At 38.1% G+C, this 26,981-nt stretch overlaps 1 protein-coding gene across 1 annotated transcript in view; it reads right to left on the bottom strand.

The window, feature by feature from the left end:
• LOC126475379 (uncharacterized) overlaps positions 1–26,981 on the bottom strand; it is a 97,664-nt gene that overhangs the window by 5,264 nt on the left and 65,419 nt on the right. Inside the window, exon 3 of the mRNA XM_050103203.1 lies at positions 7,500–7,800. Coding sequence (XP_049959160.1) covers positions 7,500–7,800 — 301 coding nt within the window. The remainder of the gene's footprint in view (positions 1–7,499; positions 7,801–26,981) is intronic.

Genomic DNA, 26,981 nt, shown 5'->3' with positions numbered 1-26,981 from the left:
CATCTAAATAACCAGTTGGCGAACGTAAAACTGGAAGTAAGTTTCAGAGGCAGAATTCTTCGTCATAATAGGAACCCAAAATATCTTGGTGTCATCCTGGATCGTACACTATGCTTCAAACACCACCTTCTTAACTTAGCTCAAAAGCTGAGGACTCTAAACAACATCCCCCATAAGCTATGCGGAACTACCTGGGGATCTTCAGCAACCACCCTGCGATCTTCAGCTCTGGGCTTGGTGTACTCAAGTGCTGAGTATTGTGCACCTGTTTGGATGAACAGTCATCATACAAGGCTTGTTGATACCCAGCTGAAAATGACAATGCGCATAATATCTGGCGCAATCAGATCTACTCCAGTTTATTGGCTTCCACTGTTAACCGGTATAATGCCTTCTGATTTACGCAGATGTACTGTCCTTATGAGAGAATTCCACAAGATCTCCAGGAATTCAAACCTACCCATGCATAGCGACCTGCCACTTTTAAATCGCAAAAGACTGAAATCACACCATCCAACTCTGTACGATGCTGCTGACATGGTTGCTAAGAATTTCAAACCTCTTTAAGAATGGAAAGGTCGGTGGGAAGCAGTGACAGATGTGCATCTGCATAACATCTTCTCAGGTGCTAAACTTCCAAGGATTTGACTTACCACGCAAGACCTGGTCTACTCTCAACAGAATCTGTACCGGCCATGGGCGATGCAGGGATGCTCTCTTTAAGTGGAAGAAGCTGCCTGATCCAGCTTGTGACTGCGGGGCTCCATAACAGACTGTTCACCACACTGTCAGTGAATGCAGGATTCGAGCCTATCACGGCGCCAAAGAGGACTTCCTGCTAGCAACTCCAGATGCAGTGCGCTGGATTGAAGGACTGGATATTCAGTTGTAAAGACAAACTTAAGTTTCTTGTGTGTCAATATGTACATATGTATAGGTAATTTAATTTCATGATATGTCTGTATTAGCCATACGCTAAATAATTACTGGAATAAATGTCCCACATAGTAACAATAATGATCTGAATCTTCTATGATGTATTGTATGTTCTTAGCTTAATCCAAAACGTGGATGCTGAACATGTGATTAGTACTGTGTGTAGGCATTCAATAACAAGTGCCATGCTATTTGGAGTTTAAAATAAACTGACAAAAGAGAAAATTAACTTTCATGAGAATAATAAATGCAGACCATTATGTATGATGAACTTTTAGTTACAGGCTATGGTCAAGAGTATGGTTTTCAGAGTGAAACTAATGGAATTAATATTGCAGATAAAACTACCCACAATTCCAGTGCCAAAGTGAAGAAAGTAATTTTACAAAATGCAGGTCTTGATTTTTGTTTCTTTGCAATCCAGGCTCTCTTTGCGATTGTTTTTCATCAAGCAGAACCTGAAGTCTAGTGAAGTATTCACAATTTGATTTAACTATGCACCAATAACAATCCCTTTATCATATCAGAAAACACTAGTTTTAACATTTCCAACAAATGAAATCCAACTTCATCTTTTTTGGAGCAGTGTCATTATCTTTCAATGTTTTCACTGCTGCTTGATTTCTGGCACAGAGCAAATGATTCACAGCTGACCTGCATCACACATCGTTGATAAAAAAATCTGCGGGATTCTTTTTTAAAAATGGTCTAAACAAAGCGAGAAATTGGTTTTCATATTTGCCTTTTGTCAGTATTCAACAAATGTGCTGACCATATTACACAAAGCTTTCTCATTGTTGATCTTTCATATAAAATGCAATGTGTGAAGATACACTGATGCATTCTTTGTATACCCAGCCGGGCACTGTCTGCAATACATGACTGTCCCATATGACTGCCAGCAAGAACTTCCTGACCACCGCTGTGGATCACTGCACTGAGATTGTTCACATGATTCTGCCACAATACTGTTTTCGATTCGAACTAAGACCATGTCTTGCATTGTAATATCGTTAATATCTGTTGACCCTGCTACAAATAAAATTTGACTGTCTTTTTGTTACAGAGTGCTACATCAGCCTAAATTTGCTGTGACAATGTCCTCACTGCTAAGGATTTTCCTTGCTTCTTACATATTGTGCATAGTGTTACAAAAGCTCAGTTGTCCTGGCCACTGGAATGAACGTTACTGTCTCAAAACTTCCACAGTCCTGCTAAATTTTTCTACTATTTGGTGAGCAGTTCTATTCAGCAAATAAGCAGTATGCTGCACAGCTACCTCACATATAATATTAGTTATTTCGCAGCTCTCTAATCACAGATAGTTCAAATATGAACTATGCTTGCTCTTAACATTTTCATATTGGTTGTAGTTTTGGGACATCCTTCATACGACTAACCACCACCAACATTGAAATGCTTTGTGTTAACAATCCAAGAAAAATAGTTTTAATGATGGAGCTGTATTCCTGGTTATCCATTCCAACAAAACACACAATTGTTTAAACAGCTGTTCTGAAGATGAAGTTCATACAAGAAACACAAAATTTAGTGAGTAAAGAATAGAAAATCCAGGGTGGAAATGTAACAATATCGTGAAAAGCATAGTTGCTATTCACCATATAGCACAGATGCTGAGTCATAGACAGATAAAACAAAAAGACTGTTAGAAAGTGAGCTTTCACCGCCAACAAGGTCTTCTTCAGAAACACACACACACACACACACACACACACACAGGCTATGAGTCTGCATGGTTTGTGGAAATGAATTCCCTGAAGGGTGGTCAATTTTACTGAGTAACACTGAACAAGACAAAGGCTTCTCCAGGTGATGATGCAGGATCAGAGTCATGACATTGCTGAGAGAAGACTTGGTAAAATGGTCGACTCCATCTCATGTGAAGAGGGGTAATGTCTTCTGGATCGGTACCCAGATTTTTCCAAGGCCATTTCAAAAGTGGTCATGTGATGAAGATGTTAGAATTTTCTTTTTCACATCAAAGTATGGTAAATGACCAAAGTGTTTGTTTTCTTGGACTGACTGTTCCTTATTGAAAACGGAGCACTTTGACAAGCAGGATCATGTCGGTCCAGACTTCTGACACAAGTTTTAGTATGGACACAAGGTGTGATATGCTGGGTACATCCATAATTACCACAGGTGAATTCATTGAACATCAAGATGATGTACAAACCAAATGGAAGCAAACAAAGCATTGCACATATGATGGTACCTAAGGTCTGATCATGGCCTCCACCTTTCCTGCACGTGTTGTCCCCTCCAACATTAGACTTCCGTGTCAACTCTGTTATCTTTGGCCCCTTCTGGATACAGCGGGCAAACTGTGCCTCTCACCTGGAGACCGGCATGCAGTTTTTTATTCAATTACCAAGATAATGCTCTGTGATTTGTGTAAACTTATACGAGGAGTAAAAGACTCTGGATTGTCACCTATAGAAGTACAGCTCAAGTCTGACAAGCATCTACTGTCCTGATCAGGAGGAACCACACTGTGTCATTTGCAATGCTATTCAAACTTGTATTCAATGTGTAACACCAAGAACTGAGGTTTGGTCATTAAATAGGTCTCTCTCTCTCTCTCTCTCTCTCTCTCTCTCTCTCTCTCTCTCTATCTATCTATCTATCTATCTATCTCTCCATTCCAATAGAGACTAGCTACTGTGTTGAGTAGAGTTCTCTATGCCAATGTCCTTGTCCTTTCTCCCACTGCATAGCAACTGGTGGAAACACTTGGGGGTTGTACTGCCAGGGCCTCACAACTACTAGCTTTAGCAAGTTTGAATCACTTTATGGCACACTGTCTGCTCTGGTGTCACCCAATCCAACTCAGCACATTCTGCCCAAGTGCCACTCAGCCACCTGGTATGGTGAGTGTTACCCTGAGTCCTAGTATTCCAGTGGGAATGGGCACCTACTCCTTAGCATGCTTAGACAGTTTACAGTGCAGAAACCGGAAGTGCAGTCCCCACACTGTCAGTGGTCACATGACAATGTCTCTATTATGCACTGGCTACTATGTTAGGTTTTGGGAGTGGGGAGCAGTTTACCTAGAAGTGGCTGTCAGGATGGTCATGCCTGGGCAGATACACAAGTACAATGTTTATTAGTTACATGTTCCATAGATCATTTGAATGATTCTTTTATTGATTGTATACACTAGTGTTGTTGATGTTGATGTTGTTTACTGGTCAGTAGTTTTTCAATAGAAATTCATCCATGGAACAGAAGGAGTAGTCCAGGAGAAATGATTTTAGGTTAGACTGAAAATCTGTTTTACTACCTGTCAGACATTTTGTGAGATTGGGCAAATAATCAAAGATTGTTGTTGCTTCGTACTGAACACCTTTCTGAACCACTGATAGGTTTAATAATGGCAAATAAAAGTAACTTTTTTAGATATGGACCTCACTGTTCTGTTCTCTACCTTTCCCTGCGCAATTCACACTTCAGTCAAATTTGGAAAGTATGGACATCAAACCTGGGAAGGGACCAAGTTGAGAATGGTAGGAATTAATTTAAGGGGCCACAAGAATAAGCCAAGCTAAAACCTACGTGAAAGCCAGGTTGTCATCAGGAAAGTGGAATAAACTATAGTGAGTGGGGGAATAAACTAGGGGCTAGCAACTGCAGTACAGAAAAGGTGGAGTACTTCAATGGCTCAGCACCCACACTCACCATGGCCATACCCATAAGAGTCATCATGAACCCCCTGGGGGTTGATCTAGTTGCCAACAGCTGGTTCCCAATATAAATTAATACCCATCTGTTACACTGAATCTTTATACTCAATCCTGCATGCAGCTTTAATTTCTGTCTCAGCAGAGTTCAGTTTCTTGCCTACTGTGACAAATACACCACCTCCCTTTCCCATTAACCTATCCTTTCAATGTACATTTAGGCTTGTCCCAAAAAATCTAAGGAAGGTCAGTTTTCTTTACCTAATATATGTGAGCCCCTTTGCTGTTCAGGAGTGCTTCAAAATCTAGAACTTTGTCGCTAATGCTTCAGCAGTTAAATCACTAGCTTTTTTATAGTTATATCTACTGGGGTCATTTCTTTGGAATTTACACTAATACTTTAAGGTTTCCTACAGATATTGTTATCTGAACTGGATGGAGAGTTGCTTAACACACAAACAGCCTCTTCTCAGCCTCGGATGTGTGATGCACTTCTGACCCATTAAGGAGGTTGCTACAGTTCTGAAACTGTATGGTGCAGCACTGCTTGTCACAAAAACCTCTTATTAAAGCCTTCCATTCCACGCAGAATAAGGAAAATGGAGTGGGGGTCACAATATGATTCAAGTGTGACCTTTGAGCCCAGACAACAAGAATTGTTCATTCTAACATGTGCTACAATCTGCAACTCATAACATCCTGTTTCCTCAATGGCTGCCAAAATAGCTTCTTTAACATGATAAACGAGTCATCCAGGCATATCTCACCCTTGCCGCTAATTTCCTATGTGGCATCATTATTCATTATACATCTGAACTGCTGACAATGAACAGACCCTTACCCTTCTGCACTTACTTCTCCTGGTGCATGACAAGTGAAACACGTCTCACTGACTCATTTTCAGTGGGACACAGAACTTTAAATTTGTTCGTTAGTTGGATGGGCATAATACTCTTATTTCTCCTGGCCTCTGCAACTAGACCTACCACTGACTTGCTACGCACAGTTTAATTCTTAAGCAATGATAGGCCCTGTATTTTCTGGAGAAGAGAGAATATGCATGGAAAAGGAGAGTACTTGAAGTCCCTTCGATCTGTCTGGTATGTAAAACTTTTTATCTCACATACACAACCATTTGCAGCAGGTTCCAGTTGTTTGACAGCTGTCAGGGCGATTTCCACCCACTTGCCAACAGCAGACCCAGTGACTGCATTTTAACTGGTGTAATGTTTTTCTCCATAGTAAACAAATGGCTTTAGAAGTGAATCAACAAGCTTAGTTTAGTTTCTGGGTAAGTTACACTACGAGGATAAAAAGCTCTCCTTACAAAGTTAAGCAATTAAGCACCAACAAAAAGATTTTGTGTTATAATAAGAGTAAAAGCTGAGACAAAATTTAACTTCTTGGAACTTAAGTCTCGAATTTTTTGTTTTGATGGGATTATGCTCACTAACAAACTGTAAAACAGTGGAAATTTGCAATGAATGGAGACATTATAAATTGCTGTTGAAAGGGCAAACAAAACTGTGTACAATATGATAGTTACAATAAGTGCAGAACACAATATTACACCACAGCAGTCATCTGAAGTACATTTATGTCACAATCATCATCTTTTAAATATCTCCTCAGAACAAACTGGGCAACAACTGGGAAAAGAAGCAAAATCACACTAATTATGTAACTATCAACATTGCAATTAAGGATAAATTATTTTCCAAATCACAAAGTTACCAAAGTCAGTTGAACACACAACTGTAGCTCACAAATGTCAGTTTTCCACAAAATACATTATGTGCATGCACTCATAAGATTCTAAAATTTCTCAAAAATACATTATTATTTACACAAAATACCTTAAAATTAGATGTAATAATTGAATGAGCATACTAACGATGAAATTTGTAAAATGCACAAATGTAGAGTAGCAGTGATGTTATGTTACAAACTAGTGTTCTAAAATACAGAATATACCATGACATTCACACAAGTTTTGATATTAGTGGAGAATAACGTATTAGTGTGTACATTAAATGTTAATATCTATAGATTTGAAGCTACTTCTTTGGCTTACATGTCTCATTTGTACAAAGGAAAAACTGTAAGTCACCTTGTGTATACAAATGTGCAAATTGCACAGACTTTGCACTTAGCTGATTTTCTGACACTTTTTATACTAGCTTGCTGAAGTGTCTGTCTATCCCATTATAACAATGAAGATCATGGAGTCCAAGAAAGCATATCGAAGTGGATGATAACTGTTATCTCAAACAGTTATCTCTCTCTCTCTCTCCCTCTCTCTCTCTCTCTCTCTCTCTCTCTCTCCCCCCCCCCCCCTCACCCCCCCCTTCTTCTTCTTCTTCTTCTTCTTCTTCTTCTTCTTCTTCTTCTTCTTCAATAGTGAAACCAATAAAAATGTTTACTTATATAGTTTGTGATTTGAAGAAAATTAGGTGAATATGTTGGACTGGGCTGTGCGAAACTCTGAAAAGAACCCCACTGAACATCTGTATGTGGAACCAGAGCAATGTGTGTCAAGAAGAAATTCCATCTCCATTATACAAGAACACAGTAGAGTGTCTTCCCTGATAATCAAACTGTAGTATTGTAGTAATGAGAGGAAGTCCCAGAACACTATTAGTTATGAGACGACGTTTCAGGAATAAACAGAAATGTGCGTGTGGACGTTTTTGGCCACATACAGAAAATCTTTAAAATATGTGCACAATTATAAATAGCAAGACAAACATAATTTTCCATGAAATGACAAAACATGTAAGAAGTATTATAATTATAATGACATACATGACCTTAATATCTATACAATGAATGACAGGTAAAAAGATGTAGCTATCCTCATACCATCAAAAATAGCAGTCTTCCTCCAGTACCACAGTCCCATGTTTTGACATGGAGTGGTGTGTTTACTCCTTTGAGGTGTTGATCTTGATCTGCTCACAGTATGAACAATATTATCTTGATTTGACAGTCTTAAAAATTGTTTTTCCATTCTTTCATATATATTTCTCAACTCCAACTCTTCCTGTACGTCTGTTCTTGAAATACAACTATGTACATCAAATAGTTTATTCGAGAGACTCATAGTATCTGCAAACAAGCGTCCTAGAGGTTCTGAGAGGTTCTTGAGCCAGATTGTCTTATTCTGCAAAATTGATAAACAAAATTGTCAGAAGTTGTTCTGGCCAAATTAGCTAGAAGTCAAGTATTCAAAATGAGACTTACACAGTACACTATTACACAAATAGTCTCCTCCTCTTATCCTTCTCCTCAACTGAATTAATTATTTTCATAACAGATGATGATTCAGCGCCGAAAAATATAACGTGATAAAATAAACAACCCCAGAATGTGGTGTCTGCAGCTCATAAATATCTGAAGAATGTCATGTTTACTTCCAAGAGCTGCTGATAAAATTTCTTTACAAACCAGTTTTGCTCCACGAACCATCATTGGGTGTTCATAAAAGCATTTACATCGTATTAGGTGATATACAACCATAGGTGCCAGATAATAAAATTCATGAATTTGTCACTGTTATCGCATAGTAATATAGAATAAATCTATACAAATGATGATGTAGTTTATATTACTATGTGGCAACAGTGACGAATTCATGGATTTTATCATCTGATTCCAATGATTTTATTCTGCCTAATATGATGTTGAAAATGCTTTTATGAACCTGATTATGGTCACTGGACTGAAACTAGATGTTAATTAAAGAAATTTTATCAGCAGCTCTTGGGGGCAATCATGATGTCTCCATATTCAGTAAGTTACTTAGGCTCATATTTTTCATACTAAAATGCAGTATTATACCATTTACAAATATTTTGATACTTTGTACCCTCAATTCTATAAACACTATTTTATTTCAGGTTGCAGCTGTGTCACTTTTTATCCTTTACCACAAACAGCATGCCTTCATTGCCAACTGTTTTACTTATTGTGGATGCTGAAATACTTTGGGAGCAAGTTGGTTGTGTCAAAAATCTATGCACAGCAGGTATGAATATCTCTTGTTGTTTCTCTTAACTGGCATATTTCTTTTCTTAAATCTCAGACATGCATTCAAACACACACAAATCTACTCAACTGCCCCCTCCCCCACTTCCCTCCCACCCACTCCATGCCGATTAAGGATAATTGGTTACAGAATGCAGTGTGGCGTTTACACTATTGTTGAAAGAAGAAAGAATTAAACTAACCTAATACAGCTAACTAATGTAAATCCCCTTAAGTAAAATTTGATGCTGAGCTGAACATCTTCGTGCAAAAATACAGATTACTACAACAGCATCACACATACTCCCACTATGAGGCACTAAAAAAAAAAAAAGAAAGGTGTTAAATTTAATCCTGGGCACTGGTGCAAAATTCGGTAATCAAGGAACATTATCCCACAACTATCTGTCCTTCCAAGCCATATCTTGAAGGTGAAAATTTCTTCATGTCCTAATTACACCAGTTTGTTTCTGATAAGAGGTTCCTTGCAGAACTAACTTCTAGAAGGATTCTGTGTAACAAGTGCTGTCTGTCCAGTTCCCGAGACTCACAATATTTTCACTAGACCATTTTAGGATAAATTTCTGTGTAATATACAGCTGCCAGATACAGGTGCAACACTCAATCGAGAAACTAGAAACAGCAACTTCGATCGAACACAGTTTAACAATGATAAAATGTTTGGATTTTTCCATAAAAACATAAGAAGCCTGTTAGACAAGGATAATGAGCTTCTCATATCAGGAAACTAAATAATGCAAAGTATTTCTACAGATATGCTATGCATAACAAATCATCACATGGAATAAATAAGAGACAGAACAGATGTACCAACATGGTCATAATTTATCATCTCATCACTGTAGGCATAAAATGAGAAACAGCTGTACACATATAAAGTGGAGTAAAATACCAAGCTATACAGCTAAATGCAAGTATTGCACTAAAAAGCTGTTTGAAAGCTGTGGAATAGTGATACAAGGTGAGCAAAAGTAACTAGGTATTATGAAATGGTTACTAAGTTTTTAATATTGATAGAATAATATTGGTAATAGTGCAAACACACAGAACATTAAATACGATAGTCATTTTTCATGCCACATAGTACGGACAGTGGCCATGAGAGGTGGTACACTCAACAATAAAGATGGTTGATCGCCTCACACTTAAAGAATGAGCTGTAATGAATCGCATTATTATTATTATTATTATTATTATTATTATTTCTCTCATTCTTTTCTTTTTATAAATATAAGATATATATAAAATAATACGTTATTTAGTACCAGCGATACTACCTGTTTGTCTCTATAAGTGGTAGCAGGAAGATGTATTACAAATTCCTCCGCGTCAATATTGTTCAAAAATGTGTATTCTAACTGGACATTAAAGAAGTGTTATTAGCTAGAGGAAGTTCATTTATAACCTCATCTGTTCATCATTTCACCCCGCGTCGAGAATCCTGCACCAAGAGGATCAAAGCAGACAAGAAGAATTTGAGCGAGCAGGTGGAAAAAAAGTACATAAACTTAAATGCTGAATATATGTATTGAATATTGAGAGTCTGTTGATACTAGTAAGTGTGTGTTTTCCAGCGTGCTGTCCATGTTTCTTGTGATCACGATATCCCGAAAGAGTAAGCTTCTGTTCTCTTCTATCTCCACGGTAAATTTGATATTTCGATGTATACCATTGAGGTGTTGATGGAACTCTACCAGTTTGTCCCTGCCATGTGGCCAAACTACAAAAGTATCATCAACATACCTGCAAAAGGCTTTTGGTTTGTGTTTAGCAGTCTCCAGTGCTAGCTTTTTGAAGTGCTCCATGTATAGGTCGGCTATGCCTGGTGCTAGGGGGGAGCCCATAGCTACACCATCTGTCTGTTCATAGAACTTCCCACCACATTTGAAATAGGTGGTGGTTAGCACATGGTGAAAGAGCTTGATGATATCCTCCTCAAAGTGTTCTTCAAGTAAAGCCAGGGAGTCTTCTATTCGTAATCGTCTGAATAAGGATGACATCAAAGCTGACTAGTAGGCATTCATTTTCCAGCCGGATACCCTGTAGTACCTTCACGAATTCAGCCGTGTTTCACATGGTGTGGACCGTAATCCACCAAGGGTTTTAGCATCTGTGATAAAAGCTTAGCAATACCATATGTCGGCGAGTTAATAGTGTTCAAAATAGGTCGTAATGGGATGCCTTCTTTGTGGACCTTCAGAAGGCCATAGAGATGTGGTGGTGCCGGTGCCCTCGGGTACAGCTTCCTGATGATATTCTTCTCTAGTCCCGAGTTGTTGAATATCTCAACGGTCTTGCGAGTCACTGTTGTGGTGGGGTCCTTCCCTAGTCATTTGAAGACAGGATCCTGCAGGAGGGAGTCGATTTTTTGCCAATAGTTTTCTGATTTAAGCAGCACTGTCGCGTTCCCTTGCCAACACCACTGTGTCCTGGTCCTCCCTGAGTGCCCGTAGTGCCTTGTGTTCTGCCGCCGAAATTTTATGCAGTACAAATGGATTTTGGGACTCAGTAATCAAAGAGTCCATAGAAATGCGGTTACACGACAACCTAATCAACTGCAACAGTGGCTACCATCTCAGCACAGCCTGGGAGCCTGCTATCAGGAAAATCAGAGAAGATGTTCCGTTCCACCAAGGGCCATGGACGGAGCAGACAAAAACGGACGCCGGGACACGAACCCCGCATACGCGTCGCCCCCCCCCCCCCCCCCCCCCCACCACCACCACCAGCCACTCTACGTGTATCGGGTGAATCCGCGGGCGCGTGATTGGCCGGCACCAGGAAGCGGAGAGCGGTCCAGCAGAGATATCAGCCCACGACCAACGGTATCCCGACACTTCGCCTGAAGATGATAGAGACGCATTCCATCGAAACGTTGCTATGAGACGATGACACTACTCGGTTGACAACCCGTGAAGACTTCATATAAGGTTAATTAATGAATATGCACATAAATCTAATTTAATTGAAAAGTACCAATATAAAGAAATTTTCATGTTTGAAAATCTTTTTTTCATAATTTTGTTAAACACTGTTCACAATGGAGTAAAAGGAAATGGCTACTGTTGAGAACTCATTACAAAACGCAGTATGCCAAGATTTCGGAAATCCGAGCTTGGCAACAGTTGAAAGTAACGCACCAACTCGTGAACTGGCCGATGACCACCAAAACCACCATGCTGGCGGCCTACTATTAAAAATGATGACACTGGTAATATAACTAATCATGATATCACTTTTATGACGCTTGATGAGAATTTCTCAGGTCTCACCAGGAGAAATTTTTACACAGCAAAAATTCCTTCGATTATTTGCTCACAACATCTCGAACACAAGAACAGAAAGCAGTTCATAAAAGCAATGTAGCGACACACAATTTGACACAGCTCATGCAACTAACAACACAGCAGTTTACAAGACATCAGGAAAATATATGACAACAGTTTGCATAGCAAAATCAAGCTTTTAATGATTTCAAGAATAGTATTAGACAACAGTTCAGTGAGGTGAGCAAAACTATATGCACTGAATTATCTGACAAATTATCCGGGAAATTCACAGAGCTCGATAAACAACTAAAATAAGAAATAATTACCGACATATCCCACAATATAAACACATTACCAGAAAAAGAAACGTCCATAGACTATAAACAGGAACAATTTGCAGGTGAGTTACAAAACCTTAGTGAAGCATATTCTTAAATTCAGGAGACACAATCTCTACTGGATGCATTGGTAAAAAAATGTGATGAACACAGTCAGCAAGCTGCAAGATGTAAGCAAAAACCTACCTACGGAAATACACCAGTTGAGCCTAAGAGTAGATCAATTAAGCTTAGAGTCAGAACTTGCCAAACAAACAGAGAGGTAAGTTATGTGCAGATTTAAAGGAAATAACTGAAAAAGCTGAAGCCAAGATGCTGGATATGGGCAGCACCCTTGTCAGAGTGCAAAATTTATGCAGGTACTATAGAAGAAGCTCTAAACGAGAAAGAAAGCCATCTTCTAGCTAAAATAGATTCAGGTTTAAAGGAAGCAGAAGAAAGGTTACGAGGCAGCGCTGCTAAAACTACTGACATTCCAAAATAACATATGACAGAAAACAAACCTTTGCTTTTAGAGAAGTTAGATACCTTCACTGGTTACCCACAATATGGTGCTAGCCTGTCGAAGGAAAATAGCAAAGGTTGCAGAATGCAACAACACTTGCCGGCATTTGCACCTGTCGAGCAAGCGCAGTTGCCATCTGCTACCCCACAAGCGAACGTAAACACACCTGTCACTGACAGGGCGGCATGTTTGTCAACGTTACTTGCACATGAAGGATTACTTAGGCATCAACAATTTCCGATATTTACCTGGGAAGGGAAAATAACACACCCTGTAGTCTTTATTAGAGCATTTCGAAATGTTTCACGTCATACCTGTACTGAAGCCCAGAAAATTAGATTTGTTGTTGGATACACATAAGGTGATGTTCTGCTATGGGCTATGGACATGATGGAATGTTGCCTCTATTATGAACAGTTTGAGAGAGCCTTTCTGGATAAGTATTGGTCTGAGGCCGTACAAGAGAGGCTCAGACGTCACGTATTCAATCCAGCTCCATTCTCTAGCAAGTATGGAAGCTTAAGAGGCTATTTTGAAAAATATTTGAATAAAACCAGATACTGGACAAACCCAGTATCTCAAGTAGACGTGCTGAAAATTTTACTGAGCTGTCTTCCTTCCCACATTAGGGAAAAACTCATTACCATACTGGAACACGACACCGAATACTTTCTATCAGTACTGGACTCAATACATTAATATATGAAGAGAGACCAGTACAACCCAAGTCTGTTAATACACCGATACCGCCACAGAGATTTATGGACCAACAAGGAAACAACGGACTCGTAGTACAACACGGATGACAACCTTACCGCGAACAGACCCATGGAAATGGTAACGATAATCACAATGGCGATGGAGAAAGCCATAAATTCAAAGGCGGATATAAAAGAAATAGGCAAAAATTTAGCAAAAACAACTACAATTGGTGAGTAGCGTATGGCCATCCTGTACAATATGTACAGATACAAGATATCAGCAACAATCAGCTGATCGCTTCGCAAAATCAAAACAATAACAGACAACCGAATAAACCACAGACAGTGGAATTCGGCTATCAAAGTAACACAAATATGCCAAATAACACGCAGAGGCAAAGAGAATTTGAGTTGAGAGCCTCTCAGGACACTAATTGTCATAATCAAACACCAACAGTCCACATAGTTGAAGTTACGCCTAACTCAGAGACCAATGCCACCACGACACCGGGAAACTTGAACCAGTCATGGCGGGCCCCCATTCTGTGCCCTTGGAGGGGAATGGGGGCACAAGCTTGATTTACACTTGCTTTATCAGATACAATCATGGTAGTGATGTGAGAGACGATCTGTATCAAGGTAATGAGGGTACACCGAAAAACTTGACAGAGGACAAGTTACAAACTGCTATTAAAGCCAAAATATTTGACCTTGATGTACCCATTGTGCTTGACACAGTTGCTATGACTAATTTGATGTCACAGTGATTCTTTCAAGAATTGAAGAAACATGGACGTATACCCACACTGCCAATGCAAAATTGCAAGGTACAAACTGCCGCTGGTCAGAAATTGAAAAGAGTCAAGATATAAGCCTTAATTCCCGTACAATTAGGAAACTTATCTGCATGATGCAATTTTTTAGTAGTACAGAAATTAATAGTTGATTGTTTAAGCAGTATGGATACATTTAGGACACACCAAGTACATATTGATATAGGAAAAGGCCAATGTCATTTCACTGCAAATAACCAATTATTTGTAATAGACCTAATCAGGGGAAGTACTAATAGATGTAAAACTGAAGTTACTCACGACTTTGAAGTTCAGTTGGTAAATCCCACAGTTACGTTTGTCAATACATACAATAACAAACAGTTGTCAGCAAAAGAAGTAAATGTCGACACAATAAGCACAACAGTAAGTCAATCCAAGTGCTTGTCTCAAGAACAGCAAGTGGGACTTGGGGAACTGATACTTGCTTATATACATGTATTTGAATAAAGACCAGGTATTACTGAGGTTTTAGTGTACAAAATGGAAGTGTATCCTCACGAAACCTTTTGTGCTACCTCATACTCTATACCATGGACGAAGAGGGAAGCAGTAAGGAAAGAGATTAACAGGATGCTTGAATGGGGCATAATACAAGCATCATTTTCCCCTTATTGTAGTCCTATCTTGGCCATGAGTAAGTCAGATGGCAAGGTGCACTTGGTCTTTGACACATGTAACATTAATAAGATTATTGTACCAGTCCAAACATGGCCAGGCAATTTAGAGGAACAGCTTATGAAATACTGTGATGCTAAATTTCTTACTATAATTGACCTCCAGTCTTCATATTGGTAAATAAAACCACATGAAGAAAGTTGGAAGTATACCGCCTTCATATATGGGGCAGAAGCTTTGAATTTCAAGTATTACCATTTGGATTGAACATAAGTGCAGGTGTATTTCTCTCTGCACTTGATAGAGTGCTTGGGCCTGCTTTTGAGTAAGGAAAGAGTACACATGGACGACCTTTTACTTGTTACACCCACTTGAATAGAACATTTAAGATTAATTGAAAAAGTATTGAGCTGCTTTTCTGAATATGGAGTAAAAGAAAATCTCCAGAAAATTAATTTCGGACAATGAAAGGTAAATTTTTAGGACACACAATCTCTTTGGAAGGCATACTGCCAGTCCTAAAAAACTTGATGCCATTTGGAACTGCCGTGTTCCTCAGAACAAGAGATGATTAAAGGCATACTTAGGCAGTGTCATTTTTTCAGGAAGTTCATCCCTAACCAACTAGTGAATAGTGATGCTTTACTCAATCTTCTCCAGAAAAACAGACTTCAGTTATGGGACAAGCAATGTCAAACCCATTTCGAAAACATCAAGCAAGCCTTATTAAATGGTAATATTTTATCTCAACCAGACATGAAGAAAGATTTTTGTTTATGCACCGACATGTCTTCCACGGTCTGGGTGCATGCCTTTTTCAAATGATAGAAGAAGAGGGAAATCTCATCCCTTCGCCAGTCGCATCTTATCCAAAGCTGAACGTTCATATTCAGTCATGGAGTAGGAGAGTTTCACTATAATTTGATCCTTCAAAAAGTTTTAATATTTCATTTGTGATAAACATACAAAAGTACACTGTGAACACAGTCAGATAAGAATTATAAGAAGCCAAGCATGACATGTGTTACAGGTCAGAATATGTTAAGTTATTCACAGACTCCCTCAGAAAGATAAACTGGGACTTTGTTTATGAATATGACACAGATCAATCAACTGTTGAAACTCTATTTAATAATTTCCTTAAGACATATACTGACTTATGGTACTCTTGCTCACCAACGAAAAGAACCAGTACTAAACCAAATAGAAAAGGTAAAAAGCTTAAATGGTACACTGATGATGTTGCTAGTATCCGGGATAAGATGCTTTCACTGTACAAAACACATAAAAACAATGGAAAATTTGGGACAGAACAAAATGATACTTACTATAAAGACTATCTGAAATGTAAGCCAACCTTAACATTGCCAAACAACCTGCCTATAAAAGTTACATAGAAGAGCCCCAAACAAATGCAAGATCGTTTGGGATATTATAAAACAAGAACATACTTCTTCCCAAACACAAGACATTCTACTTGAGCCGGAAGAGCTCAATAAATATTTTACAACTACAATAAATGAATTAAAATCAAAAATTAAACAGTCAGACATACCAGCAATTGAAATACTTGCTGATCAGCTACCTAAAGGGCATGAATGTCACTGGGGCCCTGTCATACCCACAGATATAATAAATATTGTTAGAAAATTTTCAAACACGAAAAGCATGGACTACTACTGGATATCTAATTACACAATAAAAAGAACAATATACCTCATTTACAATCCACATGTTTTTATTATGAATAAATGCCTAAAAGTTGGAATTTTCCCTGATCAGCTCAAAATTTCCAAAGTTCTACATATACAAAAAGGGGGAAAAACACCTCCCTGAAAATTACAGATCAGTGTCTAATGTATCAATCTTTTCCAAAATATTTTAAGCAATTTTCCACAAACAGCTAAGCAACTGTTTTGAAAGTATGACCTCCTCTGTAATGCACAGCACAGTTATCGACAAGGGAAAAAATACCACCTCTGCAGTCCTTGAAATAGTTAATCAGACATTAAATGTATTTGAAAATAAACAGCCTCACTTGAACTTTGTGATCTGAGAAAGACATTTGATTGTATCACCTTTGACATCCTACTAGCCAAACTAAAGTATTATGGTATAAATAATACACAGTTGGAAATAGTCAACTCTTATGTAAATAACAGGAGACAATCTTGTGTCAATTCAAAATAGACACACTTCCATGAATAGTGTCGCATCTGGCATACCTCAGGGTTCTGTCCTTGGTCCTTTCTTCTTCATCGTTGCAATTAATGATTTGCCATCTTATGTTGGGCCTGAGTGTGACGAAGCAAGCTGGGATAATTTTAATTCCCCTCTTGTTTTGCCATCTGCCTTCTTAAATTCGTTTTGTAACTTAACTATTTACCATTAGCATGCATGATTATAATCCACACATTTTCAAAAAAGAGAAAGGTTGGCCCTCAGTTTTAGAGAATATAACACCAGATCTGATTTTGCTTAGTTTTATGAATGTAATTGATTTTCTAATTTATTTTGACTATTCCTAGTTAATATCTCTTGTTGTAGGCTAAAACCAGTAATTGTTTTGTAATTTAAAATCTGTTGTTGACATGCAAATAAATATAATTTCTGTAATAATTGGAAACATTTGGAAGACAAAATGCTAGTAATCTTAAAGTATCTATTTGGCTCTCTATTCGAAAACATGTTAGCACAGCCACCCCTTAATTAATTCCAAAGTGATTAACAGTTTTGTCAAAAGTATTGTTTGTGTAATGATATTTGTTAATTTCATGATTTAAACAAATAATTCAGCCTAACTCTTGCAGTAGAAGAAACTGCTTAAAAGACGCAATTTTTCGATTTATTCTGTTAATTTAATGAGTTAAGTTTTAATTATAATTTCTCTAAATTTAACTTCAAACAATGTGTAGTTTCAGTACCTATTATTGGGAAGTTATATAATAATTTTTTGTCATGAGTCAGTCAGTCCACAGCAGAGTTTCAGACAAGAAACCTGTGTTGGTTAGAACAACAATACTTCAAAGTAACTGTGGAATAAGTGTTAAATAATTAGGCCGTGTGTAAAAACAATGACAGTGTCTGCTCCAAACTTACCTGATGTTCACCTGCAAACTATTATTGAGGCTTATGGAAAGTTAAGCAATAGTGCACTGGCCATATAAATGTGTATATTGGGGGGTTGTGAAAAGTGAAAGTAAAAGACAGTGAACACAACTATGCATTTGTCAGCTACATTATTTACAGTAGTCAGTGGCCAAACTACAACCCCATATTTCAGCCAGTACGCCAACACCGAGGACTGGAACAAAGAAACGAAAGGAGGCGGAACCACTACACGTCAGTTATCTGCTATGCAGATGATACAACCTTAATCAGCACAAATCGAGATTTATCGAAGCTACACAGAAATCACAGGACACTCTCACCTTAACACTAAACTGGTTCTTGGCTAACAAACTTCTATGTTGACCAGAGAAAACTCAGCATCTGCAGTTGGGAATGGCTAAAAAGGTAGAACCAAAATTCGTATAACTGCTTGGGATACACATTGTTTCCAAACTTAACTGGCAACTCCATATCAAACATGTCTGCAAAAAGTTATCAACGGTGTCCTACCTCATCTGGAAACCGTCTGATCTAGTACGTAACAAATCTCAGAACATCTTACTTTGGACTTTTTCAGTCTCATATATCTTATGGGCTGTTACTATGAGGCCACTCATGTCATGACAGTGATCTACTACCGGTGCAGAAAAAGGTGCCACAAATAATGTGCAAGGTTGTTCCTAGGGAACACTACCATCCCTTATTCATCAAAATGAAAATAATGACAGTGATACAGAAACAAAGAGAGTATTGACATTCCTAGATATAGGGTGACAAAAACAGGCAACTCTCACAAAGTGAACTGTTTGAAATTACTTAACAAATTACCACATAATGCACTCAATATAACTTTCAATAATTTTAAAAGTAAACTGCACAAATGGTTAATATAAAATTCATACTACAGTCTTACAGAATTCTTGGATACTTGTAACATAGAAATTGAGTTTTAAGTCTATGATTGCAATTCTGTGCAATTCATTAATGTGGCATAAATAATTTGTACTTGTACGGTAAACACTAACTAATATAGTAACTTCTTATGTATTTTGACATCATTATAAAGCCTATTTCACTACATGTGGTCATTGGCAAATAAAGAATCAGAATCTGAATCAGTCCCTATCATTTTTATTAACTTGTAAATTGCTACACCGACGGATAGACAGGTGGTGTACGTATCGTCAAGAATTCGATTTTGAAGTAGTATACATAAAAGGAAATCAAAACATAATAGCTGATGCTCTTTCTCAACTACCACAAGGCTTAGAGGAATTCAACGATCTGGTAGAGCAGCTATGTCGTCATATGTAAACACATGGAGCAATTACAGGAGGAAGACACACACTGGAGTAAGGTAAGAGCAAAACTTGCACATAACGGTGATGAAAAATTAAAAAGATTTTTCACCATTTACAAAGGTGTTCTGTTCCATAGGAACCCTCCTGAACTAGAAACGGCGTGTTTGCCAGAGGAATATGTGGATGATTTTATCTTACATATGCACAATATTTGGGGCATTTTATAGCACTGCAAAATTTACTGATAAAATAGCTAAATATTGTTATTTCCCCAATCTTAGACGAAGAGTACTACAGGTGGTAACAAAGTGTATTGTTTGCCAGAAAGCAAAACATTCTAACATCTCCAAACAGATAGAACTTCATCCCATTGTGGCTAAGAAACCTCTAGAAATGGTATCATTAGATGTGGCTGGACCCTATCCCAGAGGTAAAGAGGGAGTAAAATATATAGCAGTCCTGCATGATATTTTCATAAAATATGTAAAACTGTAGGCTGTACAAAAAGTTACAGGCAGTTCAATAATAAGATGAATTAAAGAGGATTATTTTGCACGAGTAGGAAAACCAGAAGTCATGTTAACAGATAATGCCTCACATTTTGTTGGACATAAATCGAAAGAGTTTGTAGATTCCAACCAAATCAAAGACATTTTAGTGTTCAAATTTCATCCCGAAGCATCCCCCCACAGAAAGGGTGTTTAAGGAATCCAACAGGTTTGTGAGGACCTATGTAACTTGTAAACATACTAAGTGCACTGAATGTCACGCCTTTCTTACAAGTTGTTAACAACCTTCCAAAAACATCAACTGGATTTACACCAAATGAGCTGATGTTCAATTGCAAGCAAGTAGATGCATGGGAAAAACCTTTGCCCAAGATACTGGTATCATAATTATCGCTGGATGATAAAATATGACAAGCAGTAATCTACCTTGAAACCTGGGCTAAATGTAGGAAAGGAATTTACATTAGAAAGCTGAAATGTACAACACAGTTTTACATAAGACAAAAGGTATTACTTAGAACACATCCCAAATCCACAAAAATTGGAAAACTGAACTGTAAGTGGCAATTACTATACACCAGACCATACATAATTACTAAAATCTCCTACCCGGGGGCATACAGATCGGCACACACGAACACGGGTAAAGACAAGGGCCTTTACCCACACAAAGACTTGAGAACATTTATATACTGAAGAAGGGCTATATACCCTCTAAGTTGTACATATGTACAGCAATATTAGATTTAAGATGCTGGAAGATCATATTCCAAAATTTATGTTGTTAGTTGGTAAGGAAAATTTTTGTTTGTGTTGTTTTCCTTATATGTCAAACGTTTAAATGATAAGGTGAGTGGATGTAACAAGAAAGAATTTTACTTTTGTGTGTCTAGAGATGACGATACTTTAAACACAACACTTCGGCTTTCGCGTAGCCCAGTTGTAAATGATTAAAAAAACTTGTGAAATTCACGGTAGCGCACAATACAATACATAACTCGCCGTGACATTAGGGGTAACAGAGTGATGCAGCACATGCGTATTGGGGAGCAAGCTAATCAACAGTGCATAGTGGGAATGTCCGTGTTACTGATAAGTCGCATATATGTACAGTATTCAATAATCACTTTCTGAATATAGCAGGTGAACTAAATAGAAACCCAGTCCCAACAGGGAATCATACAGCGCTCTTAGAAAAAAGTGTTCCGAGACTGTTACCTGAAATGCTCATCCATGATACTGACAAGAGGGAGATTGAGTTAATAATTAAATCACTAAAGACCAAGAACTCTCATGGATACGACGGGGTATCTAGCAGAATACTGAAGTATTGTTCTATGTATGTTAGCCCAGTACTTAGCCATACCTGTAACTTTTCCTTTAGGAGTGGTCAGTTTCCTGACCTATTAAAGTACTCAGTAGTGAAGCCACTTTATAAAAAGGGAGACATTGATAATGTTGACAATTTTAGACCTATTTCTATACCATCGGTGTTTGCTAAAGTTATCGAGAAGGTTGTATATACAAGGTTACTGGAGCATTTAAATTCATATAATTTGCTGTCAAATGTACAGTTTGGTTTTAGAAATGGTTTAACAACTGAAAATGCTATATTCTCTTCTCTCTGTGAGGTTTTGGACGGATTAAATAAAAGGTTGCGAACGCTAGGTGTTTTCTTTGATTTAACGAAGACTTTTGACTGTGTTGACCACAAAATATTACTGCAGAAGTTGGACCATTATGGAATAAGAGGAGTAGCTTACAATTGGTTCGCCTCTTACTTTAAGAACAGAAAGCAGAAGGTAATTCTCCACAATATTGAGAGTGGTAGTGATGTTCAGTCCCAATGGGGCACTGTTAAGTGGGGCGTTCCCCAAGGGTCGGTGCTGGGGCCACTGCTGTTTCTCATTTATATAAATGATATGCCTTCTAGTATTACAGGTGATTCAAAAATATTTCTGTTTGCTGATGACACCAGCTTGGTAGTGAAGGATCTTGTGTGTAATATTGAAACAGTATCAAATAATGTAGTTCATGAAATAAGTTCGCGGCTTGTGGAAAATAATTTGATGCTAAATCACAGTAAGACTCAGTTTTTACAGTTTCTAACTCACAATTCAACAAGAACCGATATTTTGATCAGACAGAATGGGCATATTATAAGCAAGACGGAACAGTTCAAGTTCCTAGGCGTTCGGATAGATAGTAAGCTGTTGTGGAAACCCCATGTCCAGGATCTTGTTCAGAAACTAAATGCTGCTTTGTTCACCATTAGAACAGTACCTGAAATAAGTGAAACTTTCAACACGAAAAGTAGTCTACTTCGCATATTTTCATACGCTTATGTCGCATGGTATTATTTTTTGGGGTAATTCTTCTGATTCAGAAAGGGTATTTTTGGCTCAAAAACGGGCTGTTCGAGCTATATGTGGTGTAAGTTCGAGAACCTCATGTCGACCCCTATTCAATAGTCTGGGAATTCTGACATTGCCCTCACAGTATATATTTTCTTTAATGTCATTTGTTGTTAGCAATATTAGCCTATTCCCAAGAGTTAGCAGCTTTTACTCAGTTAATACTAGGCAGAAATCCAATCTGCATGTGGAATGCACTTCCTTGACTCTTGTGCAGAAAGGAGTGCAGTATTTTGCTGCATCCATTTTCAATAAGCTACCACAACAACTCAAAAATCTTAGCAGCAGCCCAAACTCTTTTAAGTCGAAACTGAAGAGTTTCCTCATGGCTCACTCCTTCTATTCTGTCGAGGAGCTCCTGGAAGAGCTAAAAAATTAAGCAAATTCCAGTGTTACATTGTTGATTTTCTTTATTTAAACTTACGACTTGTCACCTGAATATGTTTGTTTATATTTCATTTTATCTGTTTCTAATATCATGTTATAATTTCATGTATTGACTCGTTCCATGACCATGGAGACTTCTCCTTAATTTGGTCCCACGGAACAATAAATAAACAAATAAAACCGCAAGCGCATGCGCGCCAGATAGACACAGCTGAAAGTGTTGGAGCACCCAAAACAAACAAACCCTAAGAGCTACAGCCTGCAATAGCATTTTTAAAGCCTCTTGCATAAACAGGGACATAGAAAATTAATGGAGAGTCTATACTACAACTATGTCTCTCTACACAATAAAGACAGAGATAAGCTAAGGGATTATATACATGGAAAGGGATCCTAAACTATGAGATTTTTACTGAATTTATGCTACTATATACATTATATCTAAATACTTTAAAATTTAAGTATTGAAAGTACATGCACTAATTATAATTGAGAGACCAGAAAACTCTTGCTGCAGGTAAACAAGTGGCAAACTGAATAAGAGGTTGCATCACGCTTATGATACACTTTATCTTTCAGATTTATAAGGTAAGTAGAGCCGCACACATGACATTAAATGAGTTTGTGAAAGCACGACTGCACACTGAAGTAAATAATATATGGTTGAATATAAGAAAGAGGTATTAGTGACCATTGGGCCACTTTACACTTATCTGTGAAAACTTAGTTTTATGTTAGTATTAAGTTTTTTCTTCCAGGGAACCTTGCATCGACACATCCTAAAGTGCAGAAAGATAAATGCCTGCTGAGTGTTAAGTACCAAATAAACATAAGAAAGGACTGCAGCACAAGTAAATATAGTTGTAAGGTTATGTTATGTATGGATGTGATAATGTGAAAATATGTGTAGAAGAAAACAGTTGCAGTACATCACATGTCACGATGCTGAACTAAGATTGAACACTACCAAATAATTAAGGGGTCAAAACCAAACTAATGTGAACGTCGACCGACCGTGAAAGCATCAAACATCTGATGTACTTTGAAATATTTATACATGTTGTTACTCGTATAAACACTGTTTTATGCTCACTGTACATAACATATAGTATTCATGATACAACTCTGTATACCTCAGCATATGAAATTGTTCATCCTTTACACAATGAACATAACAAGTAAATATTGAGCTGCACTTTAAACACTGAATAAGTATTCGATACATTTGGTATCGTCAGGTTCGCGTTGTGTTTATAAACAACAAACTAATTTGTTCTTGGGGACACAGTTGAGACCAGCAACGAGATGGAACTGAGCACATAAATGACTTTCCATGAAACTCCTTCAACCTTGTAGTGTGTAGAACCTTTCTGGAGGATGCTAGACAGGCGAGGCCATGCGTAGTTACTTGAGCTGCGCATAGAATCTATTGTAGCAACAATTGTTTACTTCTTCAATTCTTTGAAATTGATAAATGTGGTCTGACAAGAGGTCACTGTAAACTGAAATGAAAAGTATGTCAGTTTATGCCATAAAAGATAACAGAATCTATTATTGTATGAATGTTATGTAAAGAGTATAAAACCAAATGAGAGGAAAAAGTATACTCATATAATTGGAACTGAACAATGTAATGAAATTATAATTTAACAGAATGTACTAAAACAAAACAACAATCAGATTATAATGTATACAGGGTGGTCCACTGATGGTGACTGGGCCAAATATCTCACGAAATAAGCGTCAAACGAAAAAACTATAAAGAACGAAACTAGTCTAGCTTGAAGGGGGAAACCAGATGGCGCTATGGTTGGCCCGCTAGATGGCACTGCCATAGGTCAAGCAGATATCAACTGCGTTTTTTTAAATAGGAACCCCCATTTTTTATTACACATTCGAGTAGGACGTAAAGAAATATGAATGTTTTAGTTGGCCCACTTTTTTCACTTTATGATAGACGGCGCTGTAATAGTCATAAACATATGGCTCACAATTTTACATGAACAGTTGGTAACAGGTAGGTTTTTTAAATTAAAATACACAACATTGGTAAGTTTGAACATTTTGTTTCGGTTGTTCCAATGTGATACATGTACCTTTGTGACCTTATCATTTCTGAGAATGCATGCTGTTACAGCGTGATTACCTGTAAATACCACATTAATGCAATAAATGCTCAAAATGATGTCCGTCAACCTCAATGCGTTTGGCAATACATGTAACGACATTCCTCTCAACAGCAAGTAGTTCGCCTTCCGTAATGTTCGCACATGAATTGACAATGCACTGACGCATGTTGTTAGGCATTGTCAGTGGATCACCATAGCAAATATCCTTCAACTTTCCCCACATAAAGAAATTCAGGGACATCAGATCCGGTGAACGTGCGGTGCTTCGATGACCAATCCACCTGTCATGAAATACGCTATTCAATACCGCTTCAACCGCACGCGAGCTATGTGTAGGACATCCATCATGTTTGAAGTACATCGCCATTCTGTCATGCAGTGAAACATCTTGTAGTAACATCAGTAGAACATTACATAGTAAATCAGAATACATTGCACCATTTAGATTGCCATCGATAAAATGAGGGCCAATTACCCTTCCTCCCATAATGCCGCTCCATTCATTAACCCGCCAAGGTCACTGATGTTCCACTTGTCGCAGCCATCGTGGATTTTCCATTGCCCAATAGTGTACATTATGCCGGTTTACGTTACCGCTGTTGGTGAATGACGCTTCGTCGCTAAATAGAACGCGTGCAAAAAATCTGTCATCGTCCCATAATTTCTCTTCTGCCCAGTGGCAGAACTGTACACGACGTTCAAAGATGTCGCCATGCAATTCCTGGTGCGTAGAAATATGGTATGGGTGCAATCAATGTTAATGTAGCATTCTCAACACCGACGTTTTTGAGATTCCAGATTCTAGCGCAATTTGTCTGCTAATGATGCGCGGATTAGCTGCGGCAGCAGCTAAAACACCTACTTGGCCATCATCATTTGTTGCAGGTCTTGGTTGATGTTTCACATGTGGCTGAACACTTCCTGTTTCCTTAAATAACATAACTATCTGGCGAACTGTCCGGACACTTGAATGATGTCGTCCAGGATACCGAGCAGCATACATAGCACACACCCGTTGGGCATTTTGATCACAATAGCCATACATCAACACAATATCGACCTTTTCCGCAGTTGGTAAACGGTCCATTTTAACATGGGTAATGTATCACGGGTCAAATACCGTCCGCACTGGCGGAATGTTACGTGATACCACGTACTCATACGTTTGTGACTATTACAGTGCCATCTATCATAAAGCGAAAAAAGCAGTCCAACTAAAACATTCATATTTCTTTATGTACTACACTAATATGTAATTAAAAAATGGGGGGTCCTATTTAAAAAAACGCAAACAGATCTGTTTGACCTATGGCAGCACCATCTAGCGGGGCAACCACAGCGCCATCTGGTTTCCCCCTTCAGGCTAGACGAGTTTCGTCCTTTGTAGTTTTTTCGTTTGATGCTTATTTCGTGAGATATTTGGCCCGGTCACTATCAATGGACCACCCTGTATAAGTAATGATAATGGCATGTCAGCAAATGAATAGAATAAGTTTATTTTTATAGTTGTATTTGTATTTTTTGTTAAGAGTATATTATGATTTGGAAAGGACACTACAGAAATTTTGTGTAATGCAACAGTACGAAAGACGCTTAAAAAAAAGTGTGTGTGTGAGATATGTGGGTGTGCACGTGATAACTAAGCATGACAATACTTAGTGTAACATGAATTTTCTATGTTCGACAATGCCGTACAAGCAGTGAGGAACTTACTTTGTTGACAGAGGCCAGATGTATAGCTGGTGTCGCCACTGAATAAGTGAGAGCGACAAGGTGAAATAAATTCCTCGGGTTGCTGATATGGAAACCAGTTTTCACCGTATCGAAGATTTCACAAAGGATCATGCCGCTGAGCAAGAGCTTCACGAATTTGTGCAGTGGAGGCTACTGTGAATGCACGACATGGAGACACTGACTTTGTATTAAACATGTGAAAGCGAGCTGGGACGGTAATGGACATCGAGCTGCGCACACATGCTCCGCAAGCTTAACACTGGGCAGATACTGACTGACAATAATGAGACTACACAGTTACAGCAAGCAGTTTGTTATGAAAGAAAACTTATGTATGTATGTATGTATGTATGTATGTATGTATGTACGTGTAGGTATGTATGTATGTGTTAAGGAAAGCTGACATGTATGTATAAATTGATGACTATACAGGATAACTCCAATGGCT

Source organism: Schistocerca serialis, chromosome 4, assembly GCF_023864345.2.
Source record: "Schistocerca serialis cubense isolate TAMUIC-IGC-003099 chromosome 4, iqSchSeri2.2, whole genome shotgun sequence".
In the NCBI taxonomy this organism is placed as follows: Eukaryota; Metazoa; Arthropoda; class Insecta; order Orthoptera; family Acrididae; genus Schistocerca; species Schistocerca serialis.
The sequence above is the reverse complement of the archived record's forward strand: the minus strand, read 5'-3'. Positions and strand labels throughout refer to the sequence as shown.